The sequence below is a fragment of the Falco naumanni genome, chromosome 3, assembly GCF_017639655.2.
Source record: "Falco naumanni isolate bFalNau1 chromosome 3, bFalNau1.pat, whole genome shotgun sequence".
Lineage (NCBI taxonomy): Eukaryota > Metazoa > Chordata > Aves > Falconiformes > Falconidae > Falco > Falco naumanni.
The window spans coordinates 25,809,287-25,831,044 of record NC_054056.1 but is presented as its reverse complement, the minus strand read 5'-3'; the positions used below and the strand labels follow the sequence as shown (position 1 = coordinate 25,831,044).

The 21,758-nt window shown below is 41.6% G+C and overlaps 1 protein-coding gene across 1 annotated transcript; it reads left to right on the top strand.

The window, feature by feature from the left end:
* The first annotated feature begins 3,135 nt into the window (after positions 1 to 3,135).
* TMEM170B (transmembrane protein 170B) lies at positions 3,136 to 21,758 on the top strand. The gene is made up of 3 exons (XM_040587064.1): positions 3,136 to 3,788; positions 14,846 to 15,016; positions 19,676 to 21,758. The coding sequence occupies exons 1-3, from the start codon at positions 3,692 to 3,694 to the stop codon at positions 19,804 to 19,806; spliced, it is 399 nt and encodes a 132-aa protein (XP_040442998.1). The 5' UTR covers positions 3,136 to 3,691; the 3' UTR covers positions 19,807 to 21,758.

Genomic DNA, 21,758 nt, shown 5'->3' with positions numbered 1-21,758 from the left:
TTTAGAATGACGAAAAAGCTTGATTTCATGATGCAAAAATGTGAATATATTTGTTTCAAAATGTAACGATGCAGGATGCTCTGCGTCATTTGTTTCCCTAAAAAGACGTGACTTAAGAAATGGGTTCATTTTGAACAGCATTACCTTTCCAAGTGGAAAATGATTCAGCCAAGGGCTCTCCGATCAAATTTATCATTATTTCTTCAGCTTCTGAAAGCAATACCAGACGTTAGCAACAGCTTATGTAGACATATTCTATTCTTTCACGGGGCAGAGAAGCTAAGCTGACCCTGTTCCTCCACCTGTAAAACTAATTTCCCTCGCCTGAAGTCGGGGTTTACAGCCAGCTCCTTGGAGTGCTTCACATCCACGCAGCTCAGGGAAGCTTCCAAATCTCCCGGCTTCTGTGAGGGAAACGGGGAGCAGGAGTTATGCTGGAAGGAAAGTGAGATCGTCTGGAATAAGGATTAGTCCGTGTGTAAGAGTGCAGGCGTTCCTCAAGGACCTCTTCATCGGTGCGTTCGTACTTTCGTAAAGTACTTCAAGGCTTTAACTACCCCGCGGCGCTGAGCGCTGCCTGCCGGGCCAGCGCTGCCCCGGCCCCGCTGCCGCCGGCCGTGAGGGGAGACGGCCGGCAGGGGGCGCAGGCGGGCGGGCCCGGGACCGCCCCGCCGTGGGAACGTCGGCTGTGCCCGTACCGCAGGGGGGTTTGTCTGTGGGGTGGCCTCCCCTCGCCCCAGCTTTTCTTGCGGTTACAAACCTTCTAACTTCTGCTCCTACTCGTTTGTGTTTATCGGGGCCGGGTGTCCCCCTCCTCCTGCCAGGCTGCCAGCAAGGCCCCCAAGCCCCCTTACGCAGCCGCCATCCCTGATCTGTCCCCACGTCCTCTGCCGTCCCAGTCGTTGTCCCCCATCCCAAGGTACCACAAGGGTATGGAGTGGTCTTATCAGGCCTTCACAAAACATCAACTTAGCTTTTTTAATCCTTTAATACTTTAAAGAACTACCCTATCTGATTAAATACTAAGATCGTGTTCCTTTTTCTTTTCCTTTCCTTTTTTCTTTTCCTCTTTTGTCTGCTTTATCTACCAGGGCACTGCTGCCCCTTGTGATTTCTCCTTGAGATCTTTCCAGCCATCGCTGCCTTTGCTTGCCTTGCCCAGGCGTCCCCAGCTTATTCTCCCCCAGGGTCACAGCTCCAGCAGCAACCTAAGCCCAGCTGCCTCAGCCCTGCTGGGGACCCCTCAATGTCACTGCTGTTGCTCCGCGTGTTGCTGCCTACAGAGCTCATAAGAATCCCCACAGGGAGCAAATACTCTCAGGACTTCCATGGCAACACCTCCCAGGTGAGATGTCTTGCTGAGGACAAAACACTGGCCACAAGCCAAGCCCCTGCTCGTATGTAGTCACAGTATGGAGAGATGAATTGTGGTTGTTTCTGCTGCTTCGTCCAAGGCACGCTGAGAAATAGGTGCATGCTCCCATATAAGCCTCTGGCCTACCAGATGGTCTTGCCGACATCTGTCAGTAGGTGACGATAGGGTTTCTAAGCTAAAACATTCACAAAACATTGGTTTTCCTTTTGTCTGAGAGTTTCTCTTATTACACCACAGTGTCCCTTAGAGTATACTTGTTCTTGGGGCATTGGTCTACAGTACAGATTGAAGGCTGGGGATATTTCTAAGCACGTTGAAAAATGTTTGCTTTCTCAAAGTTCAGCATGCAGAAGTTAAAAGGAATAAACCAGAATAACTGTTTCTAAACACTTCTTTGGATGTTTCACATACAAACATAAGCAATACTTTATTTTCTCACTGAGCCCTACTCAAAGTATGGAACAATTCTGCCCTAAAAATGAATCGCTAGCGTGTAATGAAAGCAATCATTTTCTGTGAGGCCTGAATTACGCAACTGTAAGGTGGCGGGATTGCGGGACGAGGGGGGTTGGACCTACCCTCAACCACAGAACAGGACCTGGCTCAGCAGCTGCGCTCTTTATCCATCGCAGTGATCCTGTGCTTAATCAGTCAAACCCAGAGCCCTCCAGGGAGCTGTTCACTGTGAGTTTCTCATTGCCTGGCTTGATACCTATTTGCAGAAATGCCAAGCATTGTCAGCAGCAAACAAAAGGCTTTGGGAGCGGTCCACTGAGCCAAACATCCCGCAATAGTCTGTCTGAAAAAAAACCAGGTCATTGGCATCAAGCAGGATATTAGCCGATTTATTGGTTGTGGCTCTTTATCTATAAATTGCAAATTACTTTACCCTTACATCAAAGGATGCTGACATAAAATGAAGAACTATAGCAAGCACTGTTGAAGGAAGGCCAGTGAGGAAATGCGCGCGCTGAATACGGCGTGGGGACACATATTTAAGAATGAGGGGGAAATTGCTGGCTTTTGAATCACTAAGGGCTATGCATCCTGGGCTTTGGAAGGGGCAGCATTCAGCTTAAAGACTGCTTCTTTTAATTAGTTCTTTAAAGCAAAGGAACTAACTGAAGGATGGTTACAGAATCCAGATTTGTGCAAGCTTTCTCACGTTTTCTAACTTCGGAGGGCTTTAACCGGCAGCAGCAGGGCCTGTAGAGCTCCGGGGTTCAGAGGAACAGGCGGGGATGTCGCAGCGCCGGATGCTGCCTCATGATGACAGCTCCTCGGCGGCACAGCCGGTTATCACCCGAGCTGCGGCAGCTCCGGCCGTCCCGGGCAGCATGCACCTTGTGCGCCCCGGCTGCCCGGCCCGGCCCCGCAGCTCACCGCGCCCTTACCTCTCCTCAGCGGCGACCGGGGGCGGCCGGGGAGCCTCAGACCCGCCGCGGGCTGCTAACGCCCGCGCTCCCCGGAGCTTGGCGCTTTAACGCCGCGGGGAAGAGCCGCCCCGTCTCTTAACTGCCGGTCCCGGGCCGGTCCCGCCCGCCAGGTGAGGGGGCCCCGGGCGGCCCCACCGGCCCGAGCGGCCGCCAGCGGCACGTGGGGCCACCCCGCCCCCGCGGCCGGGGCCAATCAGGGAGAGGCGTGCGGCTCGCGCGCTGCTTAACGGTCGCCGGGCCGCTGCCCCTTCCCCACACCCCGGGCGGCGGCGGTGCCCGTGCCCCGCCCCGCGCCTGCGCGGGGCCGCCCCACCCCTCCCCCCTCCCGCCCCTCCCGCCCCTCCGGCGGCGGCGGGCGTCTCGCGGCGGGAGCCGCGGGCGGCACGCGCCGCCCTCTCCCCTCGGCTGCGGGCGGGGCCGCTGCTGCACGGAGCCGCCCGTGTGAGGCGGGGGGGGCCTGGCAGCCGCCCCGCTCCAGGTGATGCCCGCGGCCGGCGTGACGGCGCCGTTGGCGAGGCGGCGGCCGTTACCGATGGAGAAGGAGGCGGCGACGGGCTCCGCGCGGGCCCTGCCGGCCGCCCCCGCCGGCGGCTCGCACCTCGGGGCCGCCCCGCCCTGCCCCTGAGCCGCGGGGAAACGCCAGCGGCCGGCCCGATCGCTCGACTCCCCCTCCCCAGCCGCTATCTCCTCCTCCGTCCTCGATGTCTCCCCCGCGGCGCGGAGGCCCCTTTGCCGCCTCCCCGCCCTCTCGCTCCTCACCGCCGCAGCCCTCCAGCCCCGCGGTCCGGCGGCGAGAGGCGCCCGGCGCCAGGCCGCCGCTGCCGCCCGTCCCCCCCGGCTGAGGAGCGGCGGCGGAGAGGCCGCCGGCCCGCCCGCCGCGATGAAGGTGGAAGCGGGAGACAACTCTATGATCAACCTGTCGGTGCAGCAAGTGCTGAGCCTGTGGGCTCACGGCACCGTCCTCCGCCACCTCACCGGTAACGGCGGCGGTGGGCGTGCGGGGCGGCGGGGGGGGCTGGCCGTGCCGCACGCGTGGGGGCCGGGGCGGACGGGCTGCTGGGCGGGGGGGGGCGGTGGGCCCGGCGGGGCGGGGGAGCGACCCCCGCGGCACACAATGGCGGGCGTGGGTGTGTGGCATGGCGGGGGGCTGTGTGCCCGAGCCGGCTGTGTGCGAGCGGGCCGAGGTGCTCCTTGGGCACCTACATAACGTGTGTTTATCCCCGGGGGAACCGGAGGGAGCTGCGTGTTCGGCGGCGGGAGGACTGGGCTGTGTGCCCGGGTCTGCTCGAGTAAAGAAGCCGAGGGTGTGACTGTGTTCGCTCACTTTTGTAGTATAGATATAATAAAAGGCTAATGGTATAGGGTATGTGTATATGAGCGAGCTGGTAGATCCCTGTGTGTGAGTAAAGGGTTGTAGGAAGCATGTGTGAATATATAAATATGTATGGAAGGCTGGAGTATGTTTGGGGGAGTGGTTTGGTTTGGGTGGGTTTTGGATAGATGCTCGTTGGCGTTTGACAGCTATGAAAAAAAAAACCTACAAAAAACCCAGAGAAATTAACGGGGAATTCGAGGCTTCTCCCCCACCCCACCACCAGCTCCGTGGACAATGGGAGCTGTAGGAGTTAAGGAGGTGGCAGAGGTTTCCTGACTCATAGACATAATCTTGAGCATCAGGGGTTCTTAGGCTGTGCTTTTCTGAAAAACTTCTGTGAACCAAAGCAGAGCCAGGGCTTCCCCCTCTGTTAGGAGAGGGGAGCTTTAGCTGGCTTTGGCAAGAGCTGGCTTTTTTTCTGCTTAATCTCATGCTCGTTGGATGTGGACTTCTGTGAGACCCATGGCATGTAGTGGAGAGGTGTATCTTCTGATCTCCTATTCTGCCCAGGGGTAAACAAAATCATAAGCTTCCAGCTCTGAATAAGCAGAGATTTGGTGTCAGTAGCAGAGATGTTACTGGGTGAATTCTTTCTTCTTGGTATAGGGGTATGTCAGGTGGTGATGGATTAGTGGAAAATGTTGATGAAGGGGATGTATTTTAAATATTTATGAAAATACTCTAATATTAATGAGACATTCTTATGCCATCTTTTCCCCCCCTGTATAGTAATGATTGATATATATATATAAATATATTTACAATCTATTCAAGGTGGAAGAAGTATGATGAAAATAGAGGTCTAGGTGAAGTTGGAGCTGTAGCAAACAAAGTGATCATCCTAGGCTTTATTACTTTACTTGCTCTTGTAAATGTAATGAAAAGGTTATAGAGATTTTTTATTTGATCCGTGAACTTTTTAAGATGTCTAGTAATTGTTTTCCAGATACAAGTGTGTCACCACACTAATACAACTCATTTTCTGAGTATTTTTACATACTTATAAAAATACATCTTGTACTCTTAAATCCATTGTGAACTTTCCCCTTTAACTTTTCTTTGTGCCAGACATCCTCTATAAAGTTTTTCTTATTAGAACATTTTGCAACATACACATTTCTGTGAAATTCAGTGCTGAGTGTTAAGTAAGCAAAACAGTTTGTTTCTTCATTCTTTTGCAATAAGCCAGCTTGTTTCTTGACACTTTTGCAATATAACGAGGGGTTGTGCAAGGTATTTTTAATGTGGAATGGGTTTTCTTTTTAATTAAAAGAATCTGAAAAATAATGACTTATCCCTGGTAGTGTTATTGGAGATTGTCTGTGTCAGTTGTAGTTGCGCTACAGTTCTTGAATTGGAACTTGAATGCCAGCCTGTTGCACTGTATTTTATGGACTGTTGACAGTTAATAATTTCACTGGATTTTCTCTATAAGATACACTGTTACCGATTATATCTTAGGAGATTGTTTTTAATAGAAGAATTAATATTAAACAAATAATTGTTGTTAAACTTAGGTAAAACGCTCCTGAAATACTTACCAAAGTAAACTCTTTGTTCAGAAACATAAATTCTTTTTTTTATGCTAAGAAAACAGCTGTGTGAATGAGTTTGTCTTGTTTGACTACTTAATTTATTTGCTTTTCCATCTCTGTAAAGTATAAGGAGAAACTCCTTCAGAGTACTGGGAAAAAAATTTCATAAATATACAGTGCTCCATGAATATTCTTTAAGACTGTGTTGTACATACTTTTAGACTAAAAAGTTGTGGTCTGGACTTGGCTTGTAAGTTGCACAAGTAAAAATTTACCGTGTTTATCTAAACAGTGTTGATTATGTTTGCACAAAGCTGTAAAATTTTATCAACATCCTTCTTAAAAATGCATTATTTTGTCAAAACTTTCAACAGGAACCTGATATGAACTCCAGCCTAAATCAGGAATGCTACAAACATGAATGGTTTAATTTTGGTGGTTTTTTTCCTCTTAATGAGAAGCTGAGCCATTATTTTTTTTATACCTTATATCTGATCTAGGTTCAAGAAAAAGAAATTCTGTCTTTCATATATGGCCCAAAGTACCCAGGAGACCGCAAACAATTTAATTCCTGCCACAATCACAACACACTGCAATAGCTAAACCTGCAAGCACTGTTCGTTGTAGCTGAATCTAGGCCCACCAACACAATGTACTTTGCTTTGTGTTTTCCTGCCTTGACTTGGGAGGTGAAGGTAAGGCTGTAGTAACCATGGGAGAGGTGTCTTTTACATCACCCTGTTTTACCTCCTCCAGCAAATCCCAAGAACAGCCCCTTTGTGTGAATGGGTTGTGTTTTAGAGTTAGTGTTAGATCAGCGTTTGCTAGAAGAAGTTGGGCAATAGCGGAATCTGAACTCAAAAGAAAATAATAATCCCAGTTTGAGTACCCATTAAAATAAATTATTTCTTTAAAGGCTACTTCCACAATGAAAAACTTGGTGATATTTCTACTCTTCCTGTAACCAACGTAGATGTTTTGTTTGCATCTGGTTATTGCATGTACAAAAAGTATAAGCTTCTGGTCTGAGTAGGTTTTGTATTAGCCACTGAGGAGGTGTGGGGAGAATGTTGTTTTCACTGCGTGCAGAGAAGTTTATGGGGGGGAAAAAGCTTGTGTTGTACTGTATTGACTTCTGAAGTCAGAGTTTTCTTCCTCCTGGTGTCCTAAGGTGGTGAGCTCAAGACTCCAGCAACTGTTTTTGTAGACTTTTATTTCAAAGTGTATAATTTTAAAGTGCTAGACAGTAGTAACTCCTGAATTTGTTGAAAGTGAACATTTCTAAGAGATTATGGGTGCCACATTGAAGGTATTCCTTGTCTGTTAAATTTTTATTCTTTTTTTCCCCTAAGTTCTATCTTCTACATATTCATCCCTGATTGTCTGGATGATGTCTTTGTCCCCTATCCTGTAACCTGAGAGGACTAATCTGTAATTTACGATTTAAATACTGTTGAGCAATTGCTTCTCTTCTGCTTAATGCAGCCAAACAATCAGCATCTCCAAAGAACAGTTTGCCTGTATAGTCCTGTTAACTTTGAAAGTACTGGTTAATACAATAATTAAGGAAAGGGACCCAGTGATGGAGGAAATACTGTTATACGTAAAAAACTGATTTACATTTGCAGGTATAATATACTGTCCTTTCTTTATCCGGGTAGTAGATGGTAGGTTGGGTGCGTAGATCAAAATCTCAAAAGATAATTTCTTTTGGAGTAATCTGTTTTGATTTATGAAATGTTATAGGTGATCATTATTTATTTGGCAAAACGAGCTAAGGGCTAGAGGAAAAGAAAAATGCTGAAGATGAAGAGCTAAGGAGGTACTCCACGTTTATTGATGCTGAGTGGCAGTAGGACAGCATGCTCATTTATATAGCTAATACTTGAAATTGTTAGCGTTTATAGACTTTGTGTGTTTGCATTTTGGTTTGCCCAGGATGAAGCTGTTGATAGAATGTGCAACTTCAAGTGTTGATATGATGGAAGTAATATGAATGCTGTTCTTAACTCTGGCATGCTTTAAAAGCTCTTTTTCTAGTCTTGAAGGTTGTGTATACCTACACTAATATAGGTATAATGTATATATATAGTACACAAGCATAATGTATGATATGTATCCAATATGTATAAATACCTAAATCAACAAAATACGCCTCTAAAACTGGAGTGATAGGGCATGATTTAAAAGCCACTTGAGCCTTGCAGCTTTTCTGGTAGAAAAAATCCCCACCCAAATCAAACCAGTGGAAAGGAACATAAACTGAAAACAGGGTTTAAGGTAGTGGTTAAGTGCTGAGAATTTAAAATCAACCTGAAAAATAGGTTGCAGTTGTCCTTATTAGAAAACCTATGGCATCTGTGCAATAGATTGGATGTGCTTGTAAGCCAGTAAGTACTGGATCTTTCCTAGTTCCCTGTATTTCTTTGGGAACTGTAGAATTTTATTTACAAATAAGTTGTGTTTTGGCTACTTAAAGTGATTTGGATACACTGAAAGTAAGCTTTGAAACTCTTAGGGTTATGCAAAAGAAGTTGGAAGGTTTTTTTAAAATTTTATTCTGTTTGTGTCTCTTCACTAGCTCTATGAGGACTTGACTGAATGTTTGTATCGCCAAAACAGCAAGCTAATTACTATTAGCTATGCAAAGACTGAAATTTTTTGACAGTGTGTTTTTTTTAATCAAGGTAGCAACAGTGATCATTAAGGTAAAGTTATACCTCTTAAAGTGTCAGTTAGTATATAGGACATAAGAACGTGCTGGTACAGCTGTTTAAGACACTTCAGTCTCACTTCCTTGCCCATATAGGTATTGCAAAAAAAGTTCTCAACTACTCGGGTATTTTTGAGCAATCAAAGTTTGGCCCATTTGTGTTCAGAGGTCCACATTCTCTGTTTCCTAGTGGCATCTCTGTGTTATCCCCAGCCCATTCTTTGCTTAAAGTTTTGCAACAAGTTCTCTGCCCTCAGCATGTCAGGATAAGAATGACTGTATTGTCCTCTAGGTTTGTGGAGCTTGTAGCCTCCTCTAGTTTGCTTAAAAGATGGGCTGTCCTCCTTACCTTGGTCATCTGTGTTAAACACCTTACTTGGTTGTCTTCATCACTGGCCCAGTTAATCAGCAGAAGTAAATAAGTGAGTGTGTTGAACTACCAGGCTTAAAAAGAGTAAATAAAGCAGGATAAGAAAGGATGATTTTTCCTGCCTTTCCTAGGGAAGGTACTAAAAGTGATTTGTCCTGTTTCAGCTTCCCAGACTAAGGTGATGTTTTAATGAAGTGAGGTGGTGGTTTAACCAAGTGGATAGTACCTATTCAGGAAGACAAAGAAAATTCTTGGATTCAGAAAAATTGCTAATAAATGTGTAGTCTGTACCTAAAGAACAGGAAACACTTATGTAAAATAGTCAATTGATAAAATTCTCTGAATTGCAGTTTTTTTGTTTTTTAACAGCAACTTTAACATGACAAAGATGACTGAGAAAAGGTTCATAAATTATTATTATAAGGCTCTGATTTTGTATGTCTTGTAAGTTTTCTGAAAGTTATGCTGCTGTTGAATTGAGTCCCTCACAAGAAAAGCCACCTTTGCAAGAGGAAGAAAGAGATGATCTAAATGAATGATTAAAAAGCTTTGTGTGATCAAGTTCTCAATTTCTTTGATATCGGATTTTGAAATGCTACTGTCATATGATGATTAGGTAAGCTGTCATTCCAGAATATTTGAGTAGTGTGGTTATTCCTTTTTTCTATTGTTGCATCCTGATACAAAATATAAATTATTGTCTATTCATTGCTAATAACCATTCAAAAAAAAATCCTATAATGGCTCTGTAGGAAACTTAGAGGATCTTGGTACTGAGGGAAGATGCTAGAATAGTTCCAACTGCAAGATTAAGTAGCAGAGTTGTACTTTGTTTCCTGTTCAGGGAGACTTTTGTCTTCCTTTGCTTTTAAAATCCAGTTCTTGTTGCGGCAGGTAAGGATCTCTAGTGGGAATGTGTGTGTGTGTGAGGGCAGGGGAGGAATGAAAAACCCAACCCTTCTAGTCAGTCTGCTCATAGCTTGTCTAGTAACTTGATAAAGAAAAGCTTTTCAGCTACTTTCGTTTAACAGATTTAAGTATGTCATTTGGTAAAGGGTGCATAATCTAGAGCATGTATATTTGATAGAGTTGCCCAAATCAACTCCAAATAGAAGATGAACTCTTGAGTAATTTGCCTACTTACAGGACACAGACAATTAATTCCACTGCTTGCTATGTCCCTCACGCTGCTGCCTGCCCTCTGCAAATAGAAGTATCATAGGTATATGTCCCTACCTTTTTTGTCCACAACTGTCACTTCCCCCTTCTGTCTCCTTCTCAAAGTTTTGATTCTTCCTCCCTCTTGCCTTCAGCTGGACTTGAAGGTGTTCCCCCATTCCACCCCACTCGCCTCCAAGTCTTCTGAATACCTACAAGTTTTAGCATCTACAGTCAATTTGGCAACATTATAAGGTATTATGGATAACTTATAGTAAGAAAGTACTGGGTTATTGCAGGTGTGTGTAACTACCTGTATTTCTTGCATCACTGACTTGACAATACCACTGACTTGGCAACCTAAGCCTCTGGAGTGCTGGTTTCTCACTGGTTTCTTTAAACACTACAGCTGCATTTGTGTGCAACAAGGAATATTTCTGGGTGTTCTCTGATTTCCTTCTGAATGAATTCAACATGTGCGTTGCTTTTAAGGACCAGGAGAAGGAAGTGTGTATCAAAGAACTCAAGTTTATATTCTGTTACCCAACAGGACACTTGGGGCTGGTTCTAGTCTCATGTCTGGTGGCTTAAATACGAAGTGAGAGGTGATGCTGATTTTCCTTGAGCTTGATTTGGAATGTTGTTGTGGTTTAACTCCAGCTGGCAACCAAGCACCATGCAGCTGCTTGCTCACTTCCCCCCCACCCAGAGGGGTGGGGAGGAGAATCGGAAAGAAATGTAAAACTCTAGGATTGAGATAAGAATAAATAATTTAAACAGAATAAAAAGGTAAGAACAACAACAATAATAATAACAGTTATAATGGAAAGGTGGGGAAAAGGATAAAAACCAAAGGAAAAGGGAGGAAGGAAGAACAAGTGACGCGCAGTGCAGCTGCTCACCATTTGCTGACTGATGCTCAGTAAGTCCCGCAGCAACAATCACACCTTCCAAACCTCCCCCCCCCCGTTTATATACCCAGCATGATGTCCCATGGTATGGAATACCTCCTTGGCTGGTTCAGGTCACCTGTCCTGGCCGTGTCCCCTCCCAATTTCTCATGCCCATCCAGCCCTCTGGCTGGCAGGGCCCAAGAAAACAGAAGTCCTTAACTTAGTATAAACATTACCCAGCAGCAACTAAAAACATCAGTGGGTTATCAACATCGTTCTCAAATCAGACCCAAAACACAGCACTGCCCTAGCTACTAAGAAGGAGGTTAGTTCCATCCCTGCTGAAACCAGGAAAAAATTAAAAAAGACCTAAGATAGTTGCTCACTGTGCAGCTATTTTGTTGTTTAAAGGTTTGTAAATATTTTTGGTTCCTTAGTTACAGAGCAGTAGTTAGCTTTCCCATAATCTTCTAAAAATAGACTCATCCTAATAAGTCTGGGAAGGTCAAAGACTGGAAATTGGTTGCCTTTTCTAGCTGTTGGGGGCTGACAATGTCTGCAGACACTGATTTCCTGAAAGGTGGTGCAATGCCTATAAACTCTGTGGATGTTAACAGGGAATGGCACTGTCTCAAGAGTCAGACTTTCTTGGTCCAGTTTCAAGCTTTTCAGCTGCAATGGTATTTTAGGAGAGAATGACTGGAAGTGCAGCTTTCAGTGTCTAGAGCGTCCCCCAGGTACATTTGCTGAGAGACAATGTCAAGAGCTTTGCTGCTTCTCCCCGTAGCATATCTATATATTGGCAGCTCACTCTAGAGTAACTGGCTGCTGAATAGGCTGCCATAATTGCAGGTCCCCCCTCACCTGGAATGATGGAGTCTGCCAGTGTTTGGATTCATGTTAAATGAGGATGAGTTTGTCTCATTCTGATGCAGTTTTATGAAATCAGTTGATATGTACCTGAAGTCAGTATCCATGACAGCACACCTTCCAGAAGTTTGTTTTTAGATTGTGGAAGGACTGATGGGATGATACTGATCAATACCCCATTGTCATAGTTATGGAGTGTTTGCCAGTCTTAGAAGCCTGCGGTTGTTGTGTAACCTTACCTAAGAACCAAGCATTTTCTTCAACTGCAGATTTGAAATATGTGTTCTCAGAGTATCTCTGGAGTATCAGGTTATCTTTACTTTAGTAATATTGCAGAGGTCCTTGATTTTTTTTTTGATAGTTGATGTTTCATCTCCTGCAATCTGTCTTACTCAAGAGAAATGAAAATTTGGGTCAAGAATATTGTCAGCACTGTCCTGATAATCCAGGCCTCTTTTCCTGAGTAATTTGCTTATTAGTGTATGCTGAGTGGTATGAAATTGTGTGACAGACTTAATTGCAGGAAAGGATGTTGTGTCCAGAGAATAGACAGCATTTCCACTACAGTATTTACTGGCACACAAAGCAAAACACCCTCTTTTGTATAAGAACAAGTTTTAAAGCTGCATTCAGCATCATGTTCACCTGCCAACAGTTTAATTTTGTGCTTCTCTGAGTAATCTGGGAGATGGGCTCAACCACATTACTGTGGAGAACTAAATTGGGAGACTGAAGAATAGGCACATAATACCTTGTAGGTGGAAGGTCTTCAGAGATCAACATCTGCAAGCAAGGCAATGCTTGGTCTTGCCTACTAGATACATTCTTTCTAATTTCTGCTCTTCATGGTTACTCATGTGGTAAAATGGAGCATAGACCTTGTGGGTGATTTCACTGCCAGTGTTGCCAAAGCAGTTTAGACTTGAGGACCTGTTCAGTCTATTGCTGAACTAGTCTGCTCAGTCCATACCTCTAAAATTATTATTTGTTACCTGTGAACAGTCTGGTCCTCATGGAAATGATCCTCCATGGGACAGCTTAGTTGATATTTTAATAGAATAGTGTTTTGAGCTGTTAGGAATCTGTTTTTGTGACATCTTTCGATGAAAGGGTCATCCCTGGCAGCTCTTCTGATGTATGCTAGAAGAATGAAAATGTTCATTCCTGACAGGGTTTTCCCACCTGAAATTGTATGTGATTTACTTTGCAGGGAAGTAAACTTTTTTACTATCTTCTAAGGCTTATTTCTCTATGGCCAAACTGTAGGTCTAGCAGAACTGCTGGGTTCTGTATTGACAGATCCTTTGATTCATCTCCTTGCTGATTTGCTTCCACTAGAAAAAAACAATGGGAATACCCAAGCTGTACCAGTAACAGACGAGGCTTGTTAGGACTACAGGAGGGGTTCCCCTCCCAAACTCCCCATGACCATGGCAGATTAGATATCAGCAGTTTATCTTTCTTAATGCTAGTAGAAGGGTTTGTCAGGTGTTTGCAGAGTGATGACTTGGCACTCTTGCCACTGTTCTGTCACAGTAGCTTCTGAGAATGGTGAGACATCTAGTGAAACCGTACTGCAGTCATTTTCCTTTTGCAAGGATTTTTGGCACCCAACTTGGGGCCAGAGTGAAGGGATGGAAGATCTGAGGAGAGCTGCTTGGAGCCCCTGTCGGTATATGTGTGTGTATATTCAAGCACTTGGGAAGGAAATTTAGTTATGGAACTACAGCTGAAATCTTAATTGAATGTAATTTACCACCCACCTTCCTTGCTGCTCTCTGAAGAGGGCCTTTTGGTTGCCATAATTCAGAGGAGTTTTAAGGCCTGTGACATAGTTCTACTTTTTATGTCTGTGTGAACAGGGAAGGGTTGAGTTACTCTAAGTACTGCTAAGTGAAAAGCTTAAACTCTGTGCTATGATTATACATCCAATATTGACACTGGACCCAAAGGGCTGTGGTTGTCGTGTAGCAACCATTCTTTCTCAGCATCCTTTCACAGTATGTTTTGTTAGAACTGCTAAGTACTTAAGTTAGCTAATTGAGTCGTATTTCTGCTCCAATGACTGGTGTGTGTCAAGCTGTGATAAATAGTACAGGCTCACCTCATAGACAGCGAGTATCTTGCTGTTGTAAGGAAGCTGTATTATTTTTTTGAGGTGGAACTGCAGCAAAAAACCTGAATTAATGACAGTTTCATGGGATTATGTCAGTCAGGAAAATGTGCCCCAATTTGCTGAATTCTGTGATGATCTATTCCTACTGTAGTTGACTTAAAAAATATTTTTTTCTCTTTTGTTGCATTTTGCCACCCTACTAAGTTATAGTAAAACCAAGTGAGAAAGGTTCTTTACTACTTATGTAGTTTCATTGATGGTTCCTGCCCATTTCCTTGAAGGTAATGATCATGTCTGCCATTCTTCAGTGAAATGTTTGTACTCCACATGTTCTCATGATCTAGTTCCTTGCTTAGTAGTTTAAATAATAGTGACTACCTGTCTCTGAAGTTCTGTGCTAAGCAATTATAAGCAAGGAGTTAGATGTGTTAAAATTTCTTGTTGAAATTGTAGTGTTTTTATTTGTGCCTTTGAAGCTAATTCAATGGGACACTTTGTTACAGCTCCTGGGTAGATAAACTGAAGTCTTCAATCTCCGTTTTCCCATTTGATGTTACCTGATGCTGTCTCTTTTTGTATTAAAAAACAGCCAAACAAAAAACAACCCGCAATTCTTGACTTTTTTCTGGTTCGGTTTTTGTTTCAGAGAATATTTCATTCCTCGGGAGTAGTTACAATACCTGGTAAGAAGCTGCAATTAACATTGTTTAAAGAAACCGTTAAAAAGAATGACAGAATTCTTGTAATAATACATCTGAGTTACGAATTGTGACAAATCTTTTTTATAGTTTTTTGATCATAATAGTATTGTTGCTTTTTGATAGACTGCTAGAAGTGGGAAAGTGTCTTGAGCATATGCTGATATTGTCACATTCATTCCTTGTAAGATTGAAATCAGTATTGCTGCTCCCTTACTGTTGGTTGTATGCAATGTTTTAAAGTTTCTTACTTACAAAGTACTTGTCTCAGAAATATTAACCCTTTATTTGACTGCTTTCTTTCAGAGATGTGGTACTGGGTTTTCCTGTGGGCTCTCTTCTCCTCTCTCTTTGTCCATGGTGCTGTGGGAGTATTAATGTTTGTGATGCTGCAGAGGCATAGGCAGGGGAGGCTGATCTCTGTCATTGTGGTCAGCATTGGATTTCTGGGTTCTGTAACTGGAGCAATGATAACCAGTAAGTCTGTCTTTTGTTTTGGTGTTTGTATGTTTTTTTAATCTAACTTCTAAAAAGAAAAACCCCACTTTTTCAAAGTTATTTAACTGTTTATTAAGGATTTTGCCTTAGTTATATAGCTATCCTAATGATAGTGACAACTGAGTTGCTCCTCTATTGTGTAAAGATAAAACTACTATAAATTGTCAGAGGAGTACAGAAATCATCCTACTCTTTTCACTTTGGAAACATTGGGTACCAAACTATTCAAAAGGTGTATACTCAGCAGGTAATATCTTCTTGGGATCAGGAAGAGCAGTCCTGCCCTACTGTGCTTGTTGCAGATTATTATTTTTTTGTTGTCAGAAGCTTTTGATCAAGATCACTTCTTAGTACCCTTAAAGGCATGAGTTTCTTTTGGAAATGAGGCCCTGATTCCATTGGTTGCAAGGCTGAATTCCTGCTCATTTTCTTGGGTCTGCTGGAGTTTTTTAAATTGCACCCGGATAGTATAGTACCTTGCCCTTTTAAAAGAAATTAAAGTGCAACGTAGGTAGTGATTCACAGCTAAGAAAATTTGTTTGGAGAAGTTACGCTTGGCTCATGGATTTGAAAGAACTTTCCAGTCTTGACTTGGCCATAATGTTCCTTTCAGTTTTATTTGGGGTAAGGAGGAAAGGGAGGAAGGCCATTAGACACCCTGCCCCACCTCCCCCCACCCCCCTGCAAGCACCCCCACCCCAAATAAATTAAGCTATGCTGCTGTTTTAGGTAAAATAAAATGCTGTTTGGGAAGGGCATCTGTTACAGAGTTTATGTTGTTAGCCTAATGCCTACCGCTTGATACATTTTTTTAGACATTTTATATTTCTTGGCATTGTATCCACAGATAAACTGCTAAGCATTTTTTGTTAAAGCAGTATGCTGAATTTTCATAGAAGTATCAATACGGTTCTTCCATCTTTCCTAAGAAGTTCTGTTACCTGTGTCGATAATGAAATATGTACTATAAGATCAGTAGGATGCTTTGGCTTTATCATATCCAGCAGTGTTTATCTAACTTATAAATTGACTACGGTAGCTTTCCTAAGCAAGTAGAACCATGGTGAGTTTTCTGTTGGGGATGGGGGGTGAGAAGTAGTGAATATTATTTTTACAGGAAAGAAGCTTGTGCTTTGTTGTTTGAAACAACGCTGGTAAGGAGTTCTCAGCGTCAAAATCAGTTAATTGAATGGGGTCTGTGTTAACCCGAGCAGTTGTTTCTGCCAGAAGACCTTGTTGACAAGATAGTCTACCCTGAAAAGCCTTGGAGGGTAAGGAATTGTAAAGCTAACCACCATCATAGTCTGTAGGCAAGCCTTTCTGCCTTTCATTCCCATTTTTCTGCGTATTGCCCAGATTATCGGAACAGTGGTACCACTTCAACTTTACACACATTCATGGAAGATTTCCAACAGATTATTTCTTACTGCTACTGAAAGTCCTTGCTTGTTGGTTTTCAAGATTAAATAAAAATGCAAATTTCATTAAAAAGTTTCATTAAGACTTTCCTAAGAAGGTTGTTTTAATTGCTGTGTATTTCTCAGCCTAGAATTGCCATCATGTAACACAGTATAGTTCAGTATTATAACTCTCCTGGTTGGTATTTTTGCTAAGGTGAGGTGGAACCAGTTGAGTGCCTTACCTTGCATGTTATGCTGATTTCTGTCCTATGATTAAAATGGCAGTGGCCCTGTTACAAGGTCAGCAGTGTACGAGCATTTCTGAAGAACTGAAGATAGGAAATGTGATGCTGGAATATGAGGCTTTTACAGTATTCTATAGTGGGGAAGGTTTGGTGTTTCTCAGATGAAAATACTTTGTCTTTTATCTGTGCATAAGAAGAGGAGCAACACAGTTTATTTTTGGCATCCCAGTTTTGCAGGTCAAAACATTTAACAAGCAAGCAGTACTGTTTATGTGTAAATTCACTTGGAACTTTTTCCAGTCTTAGACTGCAGGCTTGTTGTGCTGTTTCCAGAGGTTTTGCACAGAGCACTGCAACTTGGTTAGCCAAATACTTTTACTTTCAGATATTTTTGTTTCTGGACAGCACTGGGTAGTTTCATGCAGAAAAAATTCTGTGGGGAGCTTCTAAAGATAAATTATGGTGATAAAATGTTAGAGAGGATTTTTAATAGCTGTTGTGCTGCAAACTGGGATTGCAAGTTGAAGTATTTAATTGTTTGGATATGCCTGGTCCAGTGCTTAGAAAACTGAAATAGCAAGATTACTTTAATTTTGTATTTCCAGTCCTCTGCATTGCTTCTGTAGGTGAATGAATGCAGTATAGATTATTAAATAATGCAAGTTTAATTTTGCTCAGGTAGATCTTTCAAACTTTCTGGCCTTCTGGGATCTTTTTACTAGCATATAGAAAAGCAGGAAACCCTTCAGTTTCTAGGCTTTGAAAAACCATGGAAATTTATGATTATTAAAAGAAGTATTGAGATTTACTAAATAGCAGTGGATACTGTCCAAAAAAACTCCACTCAACCAAACACAAAACCTAAAACCAAGCCAACCACAGATAAATGTCAGGCAGTTTGAGGCAAGGTTTTTAGCTGTATTTTGTCCAGAAGTGTCTGTTCTTCCTGTCTCCAAGCACACTCAAAGCTTTTTGGTGACTTATTCTCATTTCCCTCATTGGCAGCCTATCGTGGTATACTTTGGCTCTGTACCAATTGTGCTGGGTTATGCATTACAGTCTGTATTGTACACTGTTACTTGATTATAAAAACATAATAATTAAACTAAAAAATTATGTTTTTATTATTGATGTTTTCCAGAATAGCTCAGTGTTTTCACAAGAAGCCAAAAATTTCTGTTACTGATTAACTAATAGCATCAAAATCTGGTATTCCAATTTGGTCAATTTGAATTCACTTTGAGAGTTCAATCATCAAAATAATTTCAGTGTCAGTACTGGGCTCAGTCTAAAGGATCTCTTTTCAATTTTGACAGCAAATACTCAAGGAAAAAATGGAAAAGCGTATGCAAGGTAGCTGAGTGAAATAATGTAAGGCTAGCCTTCTGGTGAGATATTTCTGACAAAAAATACTTTACGGAATGTTTTTTTAAAGAATAATGATAAAAATAAAAAAACCCCCAAAATTTACTCTCCTAACAGTCTCATGAATACTGTTTGTAGATACTGTTACAGCCACAATTATTAGTGAATTCTGTTCTTTCTAAAACTTTTGTAAAAATGAAGTGTTACTTTAAGGCGTTAGATGAGTCAGATACACATTCTGCTTTCAGAAAATCTGTTGGGACTTAATGTATTTATGTGTCATTAATGGTTTTTTGATTACTTCAGCAGACTATTCCTGTTAATGATGCTGCAAAACCAAGAAAATTCAAAAAATTAACTCTTGCCTATTAACAAAAAAATTACAGTGGCTTTTTAGCTGTCTTTTGAGCCTGAAAAAGGCTCTGTGATCTCTGAAAGCATTTAATTAAGACTAGATAGCATCTGAGCCATACACACCAAAGATCTGTAATTGAATGTTGAGTTTTTGTCTTTGGGAAAAATTAATTCATTCTGAAATAAAGGACAATAAACGTAATGTTTGTTTTTCAGGCAAGGAAAGTAAGCACTGTATAGAAATCACTAGTTCAGAAAGTATCAAAAGCTTCATTCTAGAGGTTTAGATTGAGTAAATTTTTTACCTATGGACACAGGTGTATACAAGCCTGTCTGAGTTTTTTGAATGAACATTTTAGATTCTTTATAAAGCTCAGAAGTTGCTTGCACAGAAAATGTTGTTCTGTATTGACATCCTTTTGATTGATTGATGCAAAGACTCTTTTTTTCCTCAGGCATTTGCTCCACGACATCACAGCTGTACATTTGCTCTGAATTTTTTTTGTTCAAATGCATGTGATAAATTCAGTATATGAAAGAGAGTAGAAGGCAGTTAGCAGCACCTGGCTTTGTTTACACGGCAGTATTTTATTTCTGGTTTATCCTGGCCATTTGATGTTATACATTGAAGATTTGCATTACAACTGTAGAGGAAAAGTGGTTTCTTAATTTTTAATGTGTTATAGCTCTAAATCATATTAGCTAGAAATTTCCTTTCATACATATTCATGGATAAGAATGCAATACTTTGATCTTTTTCTTAATTTTCTTAACAATTTAGTAGTTTAAATAAAAAGTAAACTGGTAAAATGTGACTCAGTTATTCAACCAAAATATTAAATTAAGCTGATAGATGTGTGTTTACAGTTATTTTGTAGACATTAGAAAATTTTCTGTTGTCTTCTCCCTGCCTATACAAGCAGTTTTTAGAGGATTTTTTGCTACTTTGTCAAATTAGTGGGAGGCAAAAATGTAAGAAAAGATTTGAAGATGTCTGCAGGGAAATGGCGAGATTCAGTTTTCTTAAATGACACTGATGTTGGAAAAGTTAATCATTTTTAGTGAGGAAAATCATTCCTGAAGGACTGACATAACTAGACAAATAAAAGCAAGGCTAATAGTTTTATAATGCCAGAAAGTAATGCAGTGTTTGGTAATGTTCTATAAATAGTTGATGCATAGGCACAGTAAATTTTTTTTATAAAAAAAAAAGCAACGTATTTAAGCCTTGGCTCTTTCTGTGATTTGATCGTTGTTTTTCTTGTGATTCTTAGGTGCTGCAGTAGCTGGAATTTACAGAGTAGCTGGAAAGAATATGGCTCCCTTAGAAGCGCTTGTCTTTGGTGTTGGACAGACAGTACTGACGTTAATTATATCATTTTCAAGGATTCTTGCAACGCTTTGAGACTTATGTAGAAGGGGGGAAAAAAAAATCAACCAGTGCAAAGAAACCTTTAATCTGAAGAGAAGCTTCCTGAAAGTGGATTCATCAGTTGATGAACGTGAATGCTAGTGCAAGAGAAAGGAAGCATGTGGAACGTGCACTACAGAATCCAGAGGTTCAGTCAAATGAGCAGACTGCCCTCTAATGTCAGAACTGATGGCCTTCTGCACTGCACCTGATGTGCCTCTGTCGCAGGCAAGGTGCAAGTCGTGTGTTTGAAGCTCAGATGAAGCACCTTGAGTAGTTGCCAGTCAGGTTGATGCGTGGGGATGGGGTCATTGTGCTTGACAGTGTTGTAATAAAATAAAGGGGCGCTCCACAAAATTGCTGTATGTGCCAAACTTGGAGTCTTAGTTCTTAACTGTTGGCTGGGTAAGCTTTGAAATTGTAATTATAGAAAAATGCTGTGAACACACACTCTGCTTGAATTCAGGTAAAATAGCAAGATAACTGACTTTTGTATCAGCAGAATCTCTCTGAATGCTGAATATTCTTATTTAGCATTCAAAACAACTGTTAGGCCTGTTTTAAAGTGTAGGTGGATTTGAATGGGGCTTAAGAAACAGCTTTAGCAGCTGTGATGTCACTAGCACTATGTGTAGAACGGCTCATGGTGGTTTTCTGAGCACATCATTCCCTTATGGTTTTAGCTTGTCAGATATCAGTAGTTTAAGGAGACTGTATGAAGGTTTGCGTATGCACAAACAAATCTTAAATTGATGGTTTCCTTAAAACTACTTTGTCTTAAACATGCAGATAAGCTACCAGCACTTCTGAAAACCTCAAAAAGGCTACTTGTCGCAAATAAGCTCCCTATATTTATTTAAGCACTGATAAGACTCTTAACCCTACACGTATTCTTCCAAGAACACACAAATATAACAGACTTGAAGAGAATTAAACCTATGAGGAAAATGGAAAGCGATAAAAATATGATATACTGGGTTTCTACTGAACAAAAAATATTTAATAAAATTGTCTCTATACTCCAAGAGTTTGCAACTGGGCAGTGCTAATGTATTTACTACCTTGTTTCTGAACACTTTGTATCTTTGGAAAATTATGATACCTGGAACTTTGAAATACTTAGTTTTCAGTAGAGTTTGTGCTTTTCTAGTGTAAAAGGGACAGTAGTGTTGTGCATGTGAAATGTCTTAAATGTGAATGTTTTGGAGTGAATAGAAATTTGAAGTCAATATTTATGAAATAAAACTTAAAGGGCACGAAGTTCTGTGTGAGGAATAAGGGATGTTTTACATCTTTTCTCAACTGAATGCTATTCAGCAGTCAGCTTTTAATGCTGACAGTAAATTGCTCAAACGTTTTGCTGTTAAGATATCAAAAAGACTTCTAGGACTGTTGAAACCACTACCACCTACTGCACAGCTGAAAGAATATAGTTAAAAAATAACTTACAATCGAGTCATATTGCTTAGTGCTTCAAGATATTATAATGAATTAACCTGTCTGCCTTTATTTTACTCCATGTACACTGTTTTTGTTTGTTTGGGTTTTTTTAAGTGCTGAGGATGCTAATATTATTTGTTTTCTTTTAAAGTATTTAAGTCTGGTTTGAAAAATATACAAAGTTACAGGCTTTGCAGGGAACAATGTAAAATGTTATAAACCTTTTCAGTGTTACATTTTTGGCTTTGAATTGCTTTAAAATGTGGTTTAATATATATATTTGTTATTTTAAATGTCTTCAAAACCTTAGTTTTCATGGTTTGGGGGTTTTGTCTTGTGGCTTTTACTTTCTGCTGATACTTTTGGCATAACAATCATTGCACTTTAGTAGACAATGAAATTACTACTTTTGTAAAAGGCAATTTAAGCTTCTCCCCATTGTCTTAAATTATGAGAACTGCTTTCAGGTATTTAAGTCAAATTGAATAATAAAGTAAATGAAGATA